This window comes from Canis lupus, chromosome X (genome assembly GCF_011100685.1).
Source record: "Canis lupus familiaris isolate Mischka breed German Shepherd chromosome X, alternate assembly UU_Cfam_GSD_1.0, whole genome shotgun sequence".
Taxonomy (NCBI): Eukaryota; Metazoa; Chordata; class Mammalia; order Carnivora; family Canidae; genus Canis; species Canis lupus.
This window is the reverse complement of record NC_049260.1, coordinates 107605469-107622157: the sequence shown is the minus strand read 5'-3', so window position 1 is coordinate 107622157 and position 16689 is coordinate 107605469. Positions and strand designations below refer to the sequence as shown.

The 16689-nt window shown below is 44.7% G+C and overlaps 1 protein-coding gene across 2 annotated transcripts in view; it reads left to right on the top strand.

Annotated features, from left to right (window-relative positions):
* The first annotated feature begins 958 nt into the window (after positions 1–958).
* The window catches only part of MAP7D3 (MAP7 domain containing 3), a 59646-nt gene continuing 43915 nt past the window's right edge, over positions 959–16689 (top strand). For both annotated transcript variants that reach the window (XM_038588419.1, XM_038588414.1), the window contains exons 1-2: positions 959–1096; positions 14300–14485. In XM_038588419.1, the coding sequence (XP_038444347.1) occupies positions 14449–14485 (37 nt within the window). In that variant the 5' untranslated portion in view covers positions 959–1096; positions 14300–14448. The remainder of the gene's footprint in view (positions 1097–14299; positions 14486–16689) is intronic.

Genomic DNA, 16689 nt, shown 5'->3' with positions numbered 1-16689 from the left:
TATTTAAATTCAATTTGCCAACATATAGTATAACACCCAGTGCTCATCCCATCAAGTGTCCTCCTTAGTGACCATCACCCAAAGGGTATTTTATTTTTATTTTTTTAATATTTTATTTATTCATGAAAGACACAGAGACAGAGGCAGCGACAGAGGCAGAGGGAGAAGCAGGCTTTCCGCAGTGGGGGGCCGATGTGGAACTTGATCCCAAGATCCTGGGATCTTGAGCCAAGCCAAAGGCAGATGCTCAACTGCTGAGCCACCCAGGCGCCCCACCCAGAGGATTTTTTATTTTTTATTTTTTTATTTTTATTTTTTTAAATTGTTTTATTTTATTTATTTATGATAGTCACAGAGAGAGAGAGAGAGAGAGAGAGAGAGAGGCAGAGACACAGGCAGAGAGAGAAGCAGGCTCCAAGCACTGGGAGCCTGACGTGGGATTCGATCCCGGGTCTTCAGGATCGCGCCCTGGGCCAAAGGCAGGCGCTAAACCGCTGCGCCACCCAGGGATCCCCAGAGGATTTTTTAATACAAAAGCATAAAGAACCATTAGGTTTAATTAGAACTGACCTAGCTGAAGTTTTACATGTTTAGCCACTGCTCTTACAGCTCTGAAACAAGGAGAATGTGGCTGGGCTACTGGATGTGACAAAAGACTCAAGTAAGCAATAGGCCTCTGACGAGTGTCATGGAGCTGGTAAGGCAGCAGCCCTCGCACCTGTTCATGCTCTTTATGAACAAAAGGAGAAGCAGGATTGTGAATCCAGAATTCTGAACAGTTTTGTGGGAAGGTTATTTTATCAGTCTTTGTGCTTATACATGATTATGTTTCTTCTACCTTGAAAAGTATTCAGTCATTGAAATATATTCGGACATAACCTAGTCCTGGTTCACCTATGTCATAGTGCAGGCCAGGTCATAGTGGGTTGGTTAGCACATAATAGTGCCACCTGGGCGTGACCTGGGTATAAATACAGGCTCAGTCCCTGGGACAGCCCAGACACTGGAGAAGAGCCTAGATGAAGACATCAGAAACCCACCTTCGTGGTGACAAGGCTCATATCCAGAGAGCTACCAACATCCATCCACCCTCCAGGTTAGCGGTCACATCAGAAGAGCAAGGCAAAGGGAGGTGTGGGGGGTGAGGTACATAGAACAAGTAGCACAGTGGTCACCAAGCTAGGGCTTAGAGGGGGAAGTCTCTGAAAGAGACTATTTCTTTACTATTCATTTATTCATTTATTCTTGGAAGGTAAGTAGCACTAGTATGGGTGGAGATGAAATCACAAACATTTCAGGCCAAAAGTAAGCACTGATACCTACACACCCAGAGCACAGATGGTGGGAAGGAGCCTGGGTGGGGGGCTGGAGGGGACTGAGCAAGCCACATGGGGTCCTGAAAGCCTGCTAAGGAGCAGTTTCCAAAGGCTCTAAAGTATGAAAAACTGATATATGCCTTAGAAAACACATTGGATCCATAAGGTAAGTGATGTGCCTCAATGACTGCATGTAAAACCCTAGGTATGAGAACAGGCAAGGGCAAGGGTCTTTCACAAGGGATATCTGGTTACTGTGATATAAGGAGTCTATGACACCACAGAATAGCGGCAGGGAGACTAGGTGGGGATACCAACGCAGGAAAGATTTCAGGGACCTCTTAGTTGATAGTGGCCCTATTAATTTGTACTTCTACCCCAAGAGAAGCCATTAAGAGGGAGAGATGAAGTCCCTAACATTACTATTCATGTGTCAGCACAAGGTGCTCTCCTGCGCGGCTGAGGGACTCATGGCAGAAAGGAGCCATTATGCGTCCATTGTGAGGTGTTGATGACCTAACAAATGAAGGACTCCCATAGGTGGAAGCTGGCCAATGGCTGCCTCCTACTAATCACATACTCTGTATTAGCAGCCAGTGTGCTTGACTCTCACCTCAGCACCCATATCACAAGGTAGGACTGGCAAGAGGGATAGGGATGGCCCTAGAAAGTAGTGTTCCCCTGATAACATTTCTACCTCACACTCTGAATTCTGCTGTAGGAGAAGCAACTCAGGGTGGCAGAAGTCATCCCTGATGTCACTACTAACAAGTCAGCACCAGGTGCTCTCTGAGTGGCTGAGGGACCCACAGAGGAGGAGGGGAGGAGTCATGACGCCTCCATTGTGAGGCGCTGATGACCTAACAAACAAACGAAGGACTCCTATTGGTGGAAGCGGCCAGTGGCTGCCTCCTACTTAAGGCTTCTGTATCAGCAGCAGATAGGTTTGATTCCAATCACAACATCTCACATGATAATTAGGCCTTCAAGAGGAATGGGAGTGGCCTTGGAAGGCAGTAGTCCCCCATGACACATCCCCTTCCACTCACTAGGCTCATTTAGGAAAGTTCTTGGGATGATAGTATTGGATGATAGTATTAGTCGTCTCTGATATCACTATTCACATGTCAGCACAAAGTGCTCTCTGAGTGGCTGAGGGACCCACAGGGGAGGGGGAGAGGAGCCATGACACCTCATTATGAGGCGTTGATGACCTAACAAATGAACGACTCCCATAGGTGGAAGCTGGCCAATGGCTGCCTCCTACTTAATCACATACTCTGTATTAGCAACCAGTGTGCTTGACTCCCACCTCAGCACCCATATCACAGGGTAGGACTGGCAAGAGGGATAGGGATGGCCCTAGAAGATAGTGCTCCCCCATTAACATTTCTACCTCACACACTGAATCCTACTCTAGGGGAAAAAATGAAGGGTAGCATTAGCCACTTGGGAGGGGCAGTGGTGGGAAAACCATGATGCCTCCATTGTGAGATATTGATGGCCTTGAAAACAAAGGTTTCTCATTGGTGAAAGCTGGCTCAATAGCTGCATCCTACTTAATCAAGACCTCCATATCAGCAGACAATGGGCTCGATTTTAATTGTAGCACTCCTTAACAATAGGTTATTAGGAGTACTAGGGGTGCCCTTCAAAGGTAGTAGTTCCCCGTGACACATCCACTTCTATGCACCAGATCTCATCCTAGGAAAAGGACTTGAGAGGGTAGCAGAAGTCATCCTTGATGTGACTATTCACATGTCAATACAAGGGGTTCTCTGATTGGCTAAAGGACTCATGTAGGGGAGAAAGATGCCTGTATTATGAGGAGTTGTCAGCCTCTCAAACTAAGATCTCCCATTGGTGGAAGCTGGCCCAATGGCTACCTCCTACTTAATCATGTCCTCAGTACTGATTGATCCCTGCCTCAGTACCCATATCACAAGGTAGGGCCATTTGGGTAAATAGGGATGGCCCTAGAAGTTAATGCCCCCCCACCCCATAACACGTCCATCTTCACACTAAATCTAGTTCTATGGGAATGAGTAGAAGATATCTTAAGTCATTCTTGATATCACTACTCATATGTCAGAACAAGGTGCTCTCTGAGTGGCTGAGAGGACCCCCTGGTTGGGAGGAGGAGTCACAATGCCTCCATTGTGAGGTGTTGATGGCCCCTCAAACTAAGGTCACCCATAGGTGGAAGCCAGCCCAATGGCTACCCTTCTACTTAATCACTAACACTGTATCAGTAGCCAATGTGCTCATTTACCGCCCAAGCATTCCAAATCATAGGGTCAAGCCATTAGGAGGAATAGGGGTAGCCTTGGAAGGTAGTAGGCCCCATGACATATTCACTTCCACCCACTAGACCTCATCTTAGGAGAAAGACCTGAGAAGGTAGCATTAGTCATCCCTGATATCACTATTCATATGTCAGCAAGAAGGTACTCTCTGAGTGGTTAAGGGACCCACTGTGGGGTGAAGCCATGATGCCTCCATTGTGAGGTGTTGATGGTCCTACAAATGAGGCTTCCCATTGGTGGATGCTGCCAAATCGTGGTTGCCTTCTGAATCAGATGCTCCTGTATCAGCAGCCAATGTGTTTGTTTACCACCCCAGCACCTTAAATCATAAGATCTGGCCATTTAGACAAGTAGGGGTGACCTTGGAAGGTAGTGCTTCTCCCATAACACCTCCACCTCTACCCAGCACAATCCACCCTGGGGAAGGAATTCAGAGGGTTCCAGAAGTCATCCTGACATTACTATTCATATGTTTGACCAAGGTTCTCTCTAATTGGTTGAAGGTGGAGAAGAGCCATGATGCCTCCATTGTGAGATGTTGACTGGCCTCTGAAGCTATGCATTCCCATTGGTGGAAGCTGGGCCAATAGCTATCCTCCTTCGTAATAATGTTCTCTCTCTGCCAACCACAGTTTGTGTTAGATCTAAAGGTGAAAAGGTCTCTCCCCCATTACCACTCTCCTGAGTATACAAAAAGCATAAGTGGGTTTTAAAGAAGGGATTATTATGTCTTGAGACATTAAGTGATAAATGTCATTGAGAGTTTGTGGAATAGGAAAGACAGTATCACAAAATGGGAAAGTAATTTTTAAACCTTTCTGCGTAATTATATGTAAATGTATATAATATATGATCTATATAATTTATATATTATATAAACATATAATGTAAAAACATTGCCAGTCAGGAAAGGTATGGGCCTTTTCCTGACCCCATTTAAATTTGTTGAAAGGGATTTTAATTTCCTTTTGGGATATATATATGAACTGGGTCGTGGTTGCTATGGAGACCTCAAAGCTCATCCTAACTTCTCCGTGGTTATGTCTGAAATTATGTCTTTGGGGAGATTCAAATTATGAGAATGAGGACTGTGGGTGTCTGCCTCTCAAGATGCCACTTGTTATCAGCTCCCCTCATCTACTAAACTAGAAAGACTCCTAGATTCCCAATCTTAATAGATGATTACATTTCATAGTAGATCTTTTATCCTGTCAACCATCCTGAATAACATACCAAATTAATTTGGGGGCATAAATGGATGTGCTTTTTAGGAGAGTTTGGCTCTATTTTCAGCTGTGAATTATGCATTAGTAAGAATTATTTGGACAGCATTCATCATCATTTCCGAAGTTAATGAAATTCCATTACACTTCAGTACATTTTCATTTCACCCAGTGGTAAATTAATTCTCTCTCCCTCTTTCTGTCTCTGTCTCTTGCTCCTCTTTTGCATCATTTACAGTAGTTACAGAGTGGGAACATGGAGAGGCTTCCTAAGTAGAATAAGTTAAATAAAGGCCAGGAAAGACAGATGTTACTGACTCCCTCCATAATGATGATGTGCTCTATAACTCAATGCCAAGATGAGCAAGCCTGCTTGTTTTCACAGCTGTCACTGCCGTTCCACTGCTGGAGAATTCAGAGCAGGGTCTGGGTTCAGGGACACAGCTAGGCTACAACTTAGAAGTCTGACATACAGCTCATCTCCTTAACACACAGCTCCTACATGTGAGCTGCCCACAGCAGTGAATGCCACCCTGTCACATCCCTGAGTAGATTGCTTGACCTGGGGGAGATCTTTGGGCCAAGGAGAGGACCAATAGTATTGCCAGGTCTAGCTTTGCCCCATGCAGGAGAAGCAAGCCTGGAGCTCTCCTAGGTGCTGGATATTTCCCTTTAATTGCTATTGGTCTCATTCTTTCTGGTCCCACCCAGCTTCCAGCCTAGTCATGGCTCAGGCCAAATCCTCTTCTTACAGGTCCCCTGCCCAGTCGGCAATAAATCTATTCCATCTGGCTCTCTAGCAACTGATCAAACTGTACCCTGGAAGCTACTTTGACCCCCCACTCACTGAAGGCTCTGCAAGTTTCTACACTTGCACTCTTCTTCTGGCTAATAGTGCAGTGGTTAAAAGGGAGTTCTGGCTCTGAACTCAGAAAGACCAGGGTTAGAGTGCCTTGGACCTCCATGGGAATACTGCCAAACTCTGTATCAACATGAGTCTTAGTTTCCACAGCACGAAATGGAGATACCTCTCTCACAGACTCATTATGAGTAAGATATGAGATAATGTATGGGAAAGTATGGAGCATGGGGCCTGGAACTTGGTAAATGGTAGTTATTATGATTATTACTAGCTCATTCTAATGATGCTCAATGACTGCTTTCTGATTTCCTGCACCTTTTCCCTTGTATTTGCTGTTGTGCACAGCCTCCTGCCCATCCCCCATGAGGCTTTGAAGGGTAACAGTAGGAGCTAAAGCAGGCCCAGCCCCACTCTAACCAGTAACCTCCAGCTTCCCAGTCTTGGCCAGCTTCCTTCCCTATTCTTCCCCTCTCATAAGTATACCCAGCCAGCTTTGTTTACATCGACTATTTGGAGGTTGGCATTCTGACTACAGAAGGTGAGGGAATGGTAGGGCCTCTCCTAACTGTTCCATTCAGCCCAGCACTGAGCCCCATCAGGCACTGTGCTAGGCAAAGAAATATTTATTGAGTGCCTGTTCTATCCCAATGATCGGCAAAGTTAAACATGGTCCCCGATCTCACAGGACAGAGTCTACTAGGGGAGGAAGATATTAATAATATAGACATGTTAATTATTTAACAACTCAAAACTAAGATAGGTGCTCTGCAAAAGGAATTTTACCATAAATTTAAAACAGCTAATGAAGCTTCAGGTCAGCTTTAGGGCTTCTCATTTGAAAGGGGCCCTATAAGTGTTGGGAGATGCCAGGAGTCAGAGTGTTCTAGATGGAAAGAGATAATAGATATGAAAGTCACCCCCAAGATGCTGCAGGACTTGGGGCAAAAAGGTAAGTCATTTCCAGAGTGTTTGGTGATTTGATTATGCAAGTAATTGGCATCATATTATCATCTTTGAGCCTTCAGGCAGATGTGTGTTTTGTCTAAAAAAGGAATGGAACCTTTGAATCATTTATAGAGGGAAAGGGCTCCAAATTCCTAAATATTAAAACCTTACAAAAACAAGTCTGTTTCCATGGGTGAAAAAATCCTCAATCAATCAATTCTGTCAGAACAATTAGAAATGATCACAGTCAGATGGATTGTTTTCTGGTCAATGGTATTTGGCCAAACTAACCGGAATGAAATCAACCAGCTGGCAACCCTATTGATTGTACAATCATTGGTCATTTTCTAGTCTAAAAAAATGACCTCCACATGAGCAATTCAGGCACGTAATGACAATGCACTCTTGCTTCTCTACAGTAGTCATCACTTTAGACTGACTCTTCAGCTTGATTTAGTTGCCCTGTGTAACACAATGTATATTTATTCAGATTATTTGGCATTCTTTATTTCAATTAACTGCAGACAGGTCCCCTCCAGAGGTAAAAGGCAGAGAGCATAAGTGTATTTACCTACATTAACCAAATTGGCAGGTAGTCCAGCAAACAGAACCATGGCAACATCTGTCTAGAAAGCTTCCCGGAGCTCTCAAGCCAGGAGGGTGATTTGAGTCCGGTGGAGGTAAGAGCATAACCTTGACTATAATTCATCGTTGTCAGGGAAATGGCAGAACTGAGGAGGTGCCCTAGTCTCGCTGAAAGCAGAAGCCATTAATGCAGGGAAGTAATTAGTATTGATTGAGAAAGGTACAGTAAATCCTGGGGCCACATGCATCCCCTTATCAGGAAATGGTTTCCAAGGGTCACCAATCCTAGGAAGCTTAGGTTGCTGGGACTCATTTGCAACACAGTAAATCTGTAGGTAAACCTGAGGGCTAAAAAGCTGCAGGAGGCAGTCAGAGGTAGCACTGAATTCAACCAGGCACCCAGAAGCTCTGCAAAGGGAGCAGAGCACCCTCCCTCCCTTTGTCCCTCCCTCCCACCCACCCCCAATTCCACAAACTTCTCCCTAGTAAAAGCAATCTATAGAAGTGATCAGTTTCTTTTTAATTTATTCTTATTTTTAAAAAATATTTTATCTATTCATGAGAGACACACAGAGGGAGGCAGAGGGAGAAAGAAGCAGGCTCCCTGTGAGGAGCCCAATGCTGGACTTGATCCCAGGACCCTGGGATCAGGCCCTGAGCAGAAGGCAGACTCAACCACTGAGCCACCTGGGCATCCCAATTTCTCTTTTTAAAAAGATTTTATTTACTTAACAGAGAGAGAGAGAGAGCACCAGAGAGCATAAGAAGGGAACAGCAGAGGGAGAGGGAGAAGCAGGCTCCCCGCTGAGTAGAGAGCCCCATGCAGGGCTCGATCCCAGGACCCTGGGATCATGACCCAAGAGGAAGGCAGATGTTCAACCCACTGAGACACCCAGGCACCACCCCAAGAAGAGATCAATTCCTGGGGCTCCTGGGTAGCTCAGTCAGTTGAATGTTTGCCTTCTGGGGTCATGATCTCAAGGTCCTGGGATCAGCCCCATGTCAGGCTCCCTGCTGAGCAGGGTTCTCCCTCTCCCTCTCCCCCCTTCCCCGCTCATGCTCTGTCTCTGTCTCTCTCACAAATGAATAAATAAAATATTTTTTAAAAACTAAAAATAAGTGACGAATTTCTTAAAATTGAAAGGAGACATGTATTGTCTCAATGGTGGAAATTAGGTTTCCAGAGGAGTGCTTGACTGGCTCAGTTGGTAGAGCATGCAACTCTTGATCACAGGGTGGTGAATTCAAGCCCCACGTTGGGCATAGAGCTTACTTTAAAAAAATAAAGTAGGGATCCCTGGGTGGCGCAGCGGTTTGGCGCCTGCCTTTGGCCCGGGGCGCGACCTGGAGACCCAGGATCGAATCCCACATCGGGCTCCCTGCATGGAGCCTGCTCCTCCCTCTGCCTGTGTCTCTGCCTCTCTGTCTCTCTCTGTGTGACTATCATGAATAAATAAATAAAAATCTAAAAAAAAAAATTATAAAAAATAATAATAATAATAAAGTAAATTTTTAAAAATCTTTAAAAAAAAAAAAAAAGCTTTCCAGGGGCATCTGGCTGGCTCAGTCAGTGGAGCACGCAAGTCTTGATCTCAGGGTTGTGGCCCCTTGTTGGATGTAGAGATTACTTAAAAATAAAATCTTTAAAAAATTAGTTTTCCAGAAGTATGTAATTTTAATAGAGAGAATGTCAAATAAACTTCCCGTCTTTGGGCTGAGACCAGGAACTTAAGTGTTTCTCCAGAGTTCTTCATTTTACTCTGGAATGATCTAGTCACTACATAACACGTGGCCACTACTCTTTTTAGCTACTGCCCCAGTCAGGACCTGCTTATAATACTTTATTTTAGCCCTCAACAGGAAAAGGTCCATTCTAGACAAGAGACGAAATTAGTACCATTTTCTTCCTGTTCTCCTTGAAGATTTCTCCTCTCACCAGCAATATTCCAGGGGTCCAAATAATCTGCATCCTTGTGAGCATTTTGATAGTATCAGTTTTGTTTTTGCTTTGTTTCTATTTTAACCAACCTGATCCGGTATGCAGTGGTATCTCACTGTGGCTTTAATTTGCATTTCCTACATGACTAATGAGGTCGAGCATCTTTTCATATGCATGTTTGCCAGCATTATGCTTGGCACATAATAATTGCTCCCTGCCAAGATTTCAGGTGGTTTCTACCCTCTTCTTCCCAAATGCATGATTTTAACAGAGGCCACTAGAGATCAGATTTTAGCTCCCCACTGGGGGTTTTAAGTAGCTGTCACAGGTGGTAGGAGGAAGACTTGTGGGGGTGCTAGAGAGATAAAGGGGTGTCTTTGGGAACTTCTCACACACCACGTAAGTAAGCACAGCCTCCTGGTAGTAAGAATTGTCCTAATTCTAAAAATTCTTTTCCATACTAAAAATTCTTTTCAATTCTAGCTTCTCTGCATTAAACACACACACACACACACACACACACACACACACACACACACACGCAGTCTTCTCTTTTTAATTAAACAGTTGTTTCCGTGAATTGTACCCTACAGGTAGACGGCTGGATTGGAAGGTGGCTGAAACCAGCCACTGAAGAGCTGCCCATGCTGTGGCTGGCTGCATTATTACAGCTATGATTCATATAAAATGAGATGAGAACATTTACTCTCTTTACAGCCTCCCCTTTACACTCTGAAAGTTCCTCATTTCTTTTGCTGTTTAACAAGAAGAAAGCCACTTGATTCTTGAAGCCTAGAACCTGATTACATTTTGACTCAATATTTGTTGAGCATCTAAAACATGCTAAAACTAGGCTAGAAAACCAGGGGTGGGGTGATTTAATGAAATGTGTGATAATCTCAACCCCAGGAAAACAATTTGTGGTCAATATACCTTGGGCTTATTTCAGGAAACAGCTGAAAATTCTGCTTATAGTCCAGACTTGGTGCATGGGGCCTAGGCATGAGAGGCATGGCCTCTTTAAAAAAAAAAAAAAAAAAAAAAAAAAAAAAAAAAGGTCTTTTTTTGATGACCCTCCCAACACAAAGTTTCCTTTAGTCTCCGACTCACTTCCTCTTTTTAACAGCATTCTCAGCTTGTGTTCAACTGTTTCCTGTTCACATTTTCCAAATGCCCTTATTATTCCCCGCCTGAAAAAAACTATACAGAGACAGCGTAAAATGTTCTATAAGCCTTAGCACGTATTCTTAGCCTAAGGAACCAAAAAGAGTCAAAAGTGTGGGGAGAGGTGGGACGAGGGTAGTATTACTATTGTGCTTATTCTGTTCATATTACAGAGATATATACGTATTAGAGAGATGGGTGATAGATAGATGTTCTTGTTTAAGGAAGCTCTTCGCCTAATTGATAATTTAATGGGAGGAGGACGGGGTTGTATCTGCCAACAAACACTGGAAGGAAGTCCATCCCTTTCAGCGAATAATTCTGTGCATGCTTGTTTATTACCAAAGAGAATTTTATGTGAGCGAGGAGGGTTTGAATCACTTAACTACACGGTCAATTCTTAATTATCCATGTTAAGAGAGAGAAGCAATTGCTCTGATAATCTGAAACAACAGATAATCAAAAATTCTTTCCCTTAATTAGTCACCTGTTCTCCTAGTCTGTCTCCCCCTTCACCGGCGCCCAGCAAACATTTGTTGTAAATTAGGGAAAATGTTTTCCCGAGGTAATCTCTCCCCCTACAGGCAACTAGCCAGCAAACCGGTGGATCAGTTCCCTGAGGAGAGGCTGGATCACCAGAATGCCCCTGCCCTGGTCTCTGGTGGGGTTTGCAGGGGGTTGGGATGGGCTGGTGAGGACAGACTCCTTTCTACGAGTTGGAAATGTGCGTGTCCACTAGCCAGAGTGCACACGCGCACCTCCTGCTTCCACTCCCTAGAGCTGGCAGGGAGGAGGGTGGTACAGGGTAGTAATCAGGGGCTGAGAAAGTCAGGGGGAGCTGTGGGGCTCTGGGTACACTGCTCTCTGAGCCTCAGCTTATTCAGTTGTATAATCACTGTTACCTCATTGGACTGTTGTCAGATGGAAATGAGACAATGCAAAGCCCCTGACTCAGTGGATGCCCTTGCTGATGTCAGCCATTTTAGCCTTAATGTTTAAGATTGCTGATTGTACAAGGAAGTATTACAAGAGTAAGTGGATCCCCTCAACTAGATGCAAGTGATTTATTGTCGTTCTAAAAACTTTTGATTGTTTAAAATACATTCTAGCAGATGCATGTTACCCTGTAATAGCCAATGCTTTCATTCTCACTTCTAAGAATTCTTTTCCGCAGGCATAGGGGAAAGCTAAGATTACACCTGGTGCCTTGGGAGCCCTGGGGTGGGAATGTCTCTCCGGAAATGGAGATTCCAGGCTGGGAGCCTCAGGGAGTCCCAGGGAGCACTTCCTTTAACATCGAACATCCTGTGGTGCTTAAAGCTGCTATAAGGGAGGGTTCCTGGGGTTTCTGGCCTGACCACCCTCTCTTCCCCACCAGAACTACTCAGGCTTTCTTTAAATATGTAAATATCATTGATTACATCTCCAAACCTTGCTCCAGGCCTGGGAGCTATTCTCTTGGGAAAGTGATTTTGCAAATCATTTAATCTCATCTCTTCTGGGCGGATTTTATCAAACCACCTTTCCGAATTCTGGGAATACGCTATTGTTACCGCTGCCTACGTTAACTGCCTCTGTGACCTCAGTCAAAACCCTTGTCCTCTGTACTATGACATAGGTTGCCATAGAAATTCTCTGAGGATGGGTCCTTCCTGCTCAGACCTAGGGTTCTAGGATTATAGTGGGAGTGTGGGTGTGGGAAAGGACATAGGATAGGTACACTTGAAGGAGGCCAGAGATGGGTCAGAGTACCCAAGAGTACTTAATAATATGGCCCAGAGAAGTTCTTCTACCTAATTTTGTTTTTAAAGCTAATTTTTTGGGATCCCTGGGTGGCGCAGCGGTTTAGCGCCTGCCTTTGGCCCAGGGCGTGATCCTGGAGACCCAGGATCGAATCCCATGTCGGGCTCCCGGTGCATGGAGCCTGCTTCTCACTCTGCTTATGTCTCTGCCTCTCTCTCTCTCTCTCTCTCTCTGTGTGACTATCATAAATAAAAATTTTTTAAAAAGCTAAATTTTTTTTGAGAGAGAGAGAAGGAGCAGAGGGAGAAGGAGGAGAAAATCTTAAGCAGGATCCAAGCCTGTGAATGGGGCTCGATCTCAGGAGCCCAAGATCAATGACCTAAGCCCAAATCAAGACTCAGTGGCTTAGCGGACTGAGCCACCCAGGAGCCCCTCTCCTAACCTCGTTTTATTTATTTTTAAAAATTTTTTTTAAAGATCAGGACGCTTGGGTGGCTCAGCGGTTGAGCGTCTGCCTTTGGCTCAGGACGTGATCTCGGGATCCAGGACCGAGTCCCACATCGGGCTCCTTGCATGGAGCCTGCTTCTCCCTCTGCCTAGGTCTCTGCCTCTTTTTCGCTCTCTTTCTGTGTCTCTCATGAATAAATAGAGGCAGAGACCTAGGCAGAGGGAGAAGCAGGCTTCCCGCTGGGAGCCTGACACAGGGACTCTATGCTGGATCTCGTGAGCCAAAGGCAGATGCTCAACCGCTGAGCTACCCAGTCATCCTCCCAACCTCATTTTATTTTATTTTTTAAAAAGATTTTATTTGTTTATTCATGAGACACACACACACACACACACACACACACACAGAGAGAGAGAGGAACAGACAGAGGCAAAGGGAGAAGCAGGCTCCATGCAGGTAGCCTGAGGTGGGACTCCATTCGGCGTCTCCAGGATCACACCCTGGGCTGAAGGCGGCGCTAAACCGCTGAGCCACCTGGGCTGCCCTAACCTCATTTTAGATAAAGGGAGAGATTGGCTTCCAGAAACATAGTAAGGTTTAACATATCTGTGAAATCCCATAAATTAGCCAGTCAGTTGAATGATTTCTGCCAGTTTTTCCCTAGGCCAATACAGGACCAGACCTGGCCCAGAGGCCATGCTCCTTTTCTTCACTAGGTGGCAGCAACACTTAGCTTTGCCAAATAGGAAAAGGGTCTATCGTCCCTTGCATGAAGATCTCTATCATTTAATGTTTGATTTGGGAACATCGCCATACTTTCTGTTTCTATTTCTATTTTTATTTTAGCACAGGTTTCGGAGGGAGGAAAGCCATAAAAGAACCAAAGCTAGGGGATCCCTGGGTGGCGCAGCGGTTTGGCGCCTGCCTTTGTCCCAGGGAGCGATCCTGGAGACCTGGGATCAAATCCCACATCGGGCTCCCGGTGCATGGAGCCTGCTTATGTCTCTGCCTCTCTCTCTCTCTCTCATAAGTAAAAAAAAAAAAAAAACAAACAAGCAAAAAAACAAAAACAAAAAACCAAAGCAATAACTGGACAGGACCCTTTAACTTGTAGAGGTAGAAAGGGCTCTGGCCAAGGTCATACCAGTAAGGTGAAGTGGCAGAGTGGGAACTAGAACTCCAGCCTCTTAACTCCATTACAATCTCTTCCAGTTTCCTTCTTTGGGGAGATAAATATGCCCAGTGGTTTCATTTAGCAATGGTGAACCCTGAGGCAGATTAGTTAACCTCTCTGAGCCTGGAATTCCTCAGCTGTAATAAGGCCTTTAAGAATAGTATCGACTTCCTAGGATTGTACAAGAATTAAACACCAGGGGCGCCTGGCCAGCTCAGTCAGTGAAGCATGTGACTCTTGATCTCGGGGTCTTGAGTTGAAGCCACGTGTTAGGTGTAGTGATGACGTAAGGAAATTAAAAAAAAAAGAATTTGAGACCATGCATGTAAGGGACAGAGGCACATCACACTCAGGGAGACATGTCACAGGCAGATGTATCATACCCAGGTATCCCTGAAGACATTCTGTTCCCAAATTTCCCCCATGACAGAGTCTGCTACACAGGACAGTGCATACATTGCTAACAAAAGCAGTAAAGCCATCCTCAGGAAATTAGGAATGGGAGAGGATGTTCAAGCCTCTTCCAAAGTCTCCTAACAGTCTCTGATTCAGTATGAAGATGAACTGTGTCTAACTCTCGATTTCTCCTCTTAGGAAAAGAAGTGGGACTGTGACTTCTTCCATTCTCACCCCCTAACTTTGTCATTTGCCCACTACAATAAGACCTACAAGAGCCCAGCTTGCTCGGAAGATGAGTCTCTGAGTACCACCTCTTGTTTAGCTCATCTACCTCCTTTTGAAACATGCAAAACACCATAAGGAACAAGAACTTCAATTCAGGTGAGTTTCATCTTGAAATGTACAGGTCCCTCACAGAGAAGCACTGCCTTTGCAGATAGCATAGTGTAAATATGATCGGGGATCCACTCCACAGAAACTGCTCTCAGGATAGAAACCACCACCAAGTCTCTCCAGAAAGCCTAGGGCGGGGCTAGGTGATCCTGTTAGAGTCCTATAGAGTCACCTCAGCTAAAATCAATCCAAGTGACAATGCCTGACGTTGATAAAGTGCCTACCCAACTTTATACAATGTTTTGTCTACTCGTTACAAAGCACTTGGGGATTTTGGTCTCATTTGCTCCTTGAAACAACATTGGAGTCAGTGTGGCAGATGAGTCACCGGATCATAAACGAGAGCGAGAGCTTGAGAGGCAGGACAAGGTCAAGCACAAAGGCCTTTGAGTGGAGCAGATCTTGAGTTCATATCACAATTCAGGCAGTTCCTAGCTGTGTGACTCTGGGCAAGTTAAATATCTTTCTAAGCTCCCGTTTCCTCATCCATAGAATGGGGATGTTAACAGTGTTCACTCCAAGGGTAGTTTTGAGTATTTAAAGAAATGCTGCATGGAGGGCAAAGGGCCTTGACACTCGAAAATGTAACTTATTGGGCAGCCCGGGTGGCTCAGTGGTTTAGTGCCGCCTTCAGCCCAGGGCGTGATCCTGGAGACCTGGGATCGAGTCCCATGTCAGGCTCCCTGCATGGAGCCTGCTTCTCCCTCTGCCTGTGTCTGCCTCTCTCTCTCTGTGTGTGTGTCTTTCATGAATAAATAAACAAAATCTTTACAAAAAAAAAAGAAAATGTAACTTATTAAATCAGTGACAATTTGTAAGTGACAGAAGTCAGAATAGGCATCCCAAGCCCAGTGGGCCAAATGTTCAAATTTAAGCCCACAGATAAATAGATCCACAGTTGGGTTTTTTTCTTTCTGAAATGGCAGACTTTTCTTTAAAACCCAAATCCTCTTGGGATCCCTGGGTGGCGCAGTGGTTTAGTGCCTGCCTTTGGCCCAGGGTGCGATCCTGGAGTCCCGGGATCGAATCCCACATCGGGCTCCCGGTGCATGGAGCCTGCTTCTCCCTCTGCCTGTGTCTCTGCCTCTCTCTCTGTGTGTGTGACTATCATAAATAAATAAAAAAAACCCAAATCCTCTTTTTGTTTGTGATGCAAATTCACAAGTGAATCTCCAGCATTTGATTGGGTGAAGCTCTTGGGATAGCCGTGCTCCGTGTGAGGCTTTTGTTAGATTTTAATATAAAAAACTGCTCATCCCGTTCTGTATTAGCATGGTCACTTTTGTTCCAAGACACCGAGCAGGCGGAGGAAGTCAGAAAAAGGCTAAGAGGGCACTATCACTGCCAAGGGTACGGGGTGGGGTGAGCGGGGCGGGGGTGGGGGCCGGGAAAGGAAATTTCCGGCAAGAATACCCAAGTTCCTTTTCTATGCCTAGACAGAACAGTTAAACCACTTTTTTTTTTTTTTTTGCAATAATATATCTTCCCATCGCTGGTGACACACAAACACAGTCAACTGGTGGTATTTCTCTAAAGAGCAATCTGGTTTGAGAGCTTTTTCTAGGTCTCATTCCATTTTTGAGAACATATTCTAAGGAAACAACCCCAAAAGGGGCACGGGGGTGGGAGGGTGGGAAGCTATGTAAGATTGCTCTAAGCCCCACTATTTATAAGGATGAAAAACTGAAAACAACCCAAATGTTCAATAATGGTAAAGTGTCTAAAAAAAGTAGAGTCTACCGACCAGATGGAATGTTTTTAGGCATTAAAATGGTAAGTATGCAGGCTATGTTAAATGAAAAAAGATCACAATGTGGTATAGACATAAACATTACAACTATGTAAACCTAAAATATATGTGGATGTGAATATAAAAGAAAGAAAATGTGTGACGGCTAGAACATATTCATTCAGTTTTGTGTAGCTATGGTGCACTGCACTTTACAGACATTATCTCATTTAATCTTCACAGCAACTAATCATCTTATTAATTTCCACACACAACAAGCCCCCCCTGCCAGGATTGGATTGTGTATAACAGAATTTTGAAAATGGGACATTTAAACACATGACTCTGCCATTTTACTAGCCCTGTGACCTTGGACAAGTCACACCCTCTAAATTGTTTCCTTTGTAAAATAAAGAGGAAGCTGACTAAGCTCTCAAAATGGGGAGTGCCTTTGAGCTATCAA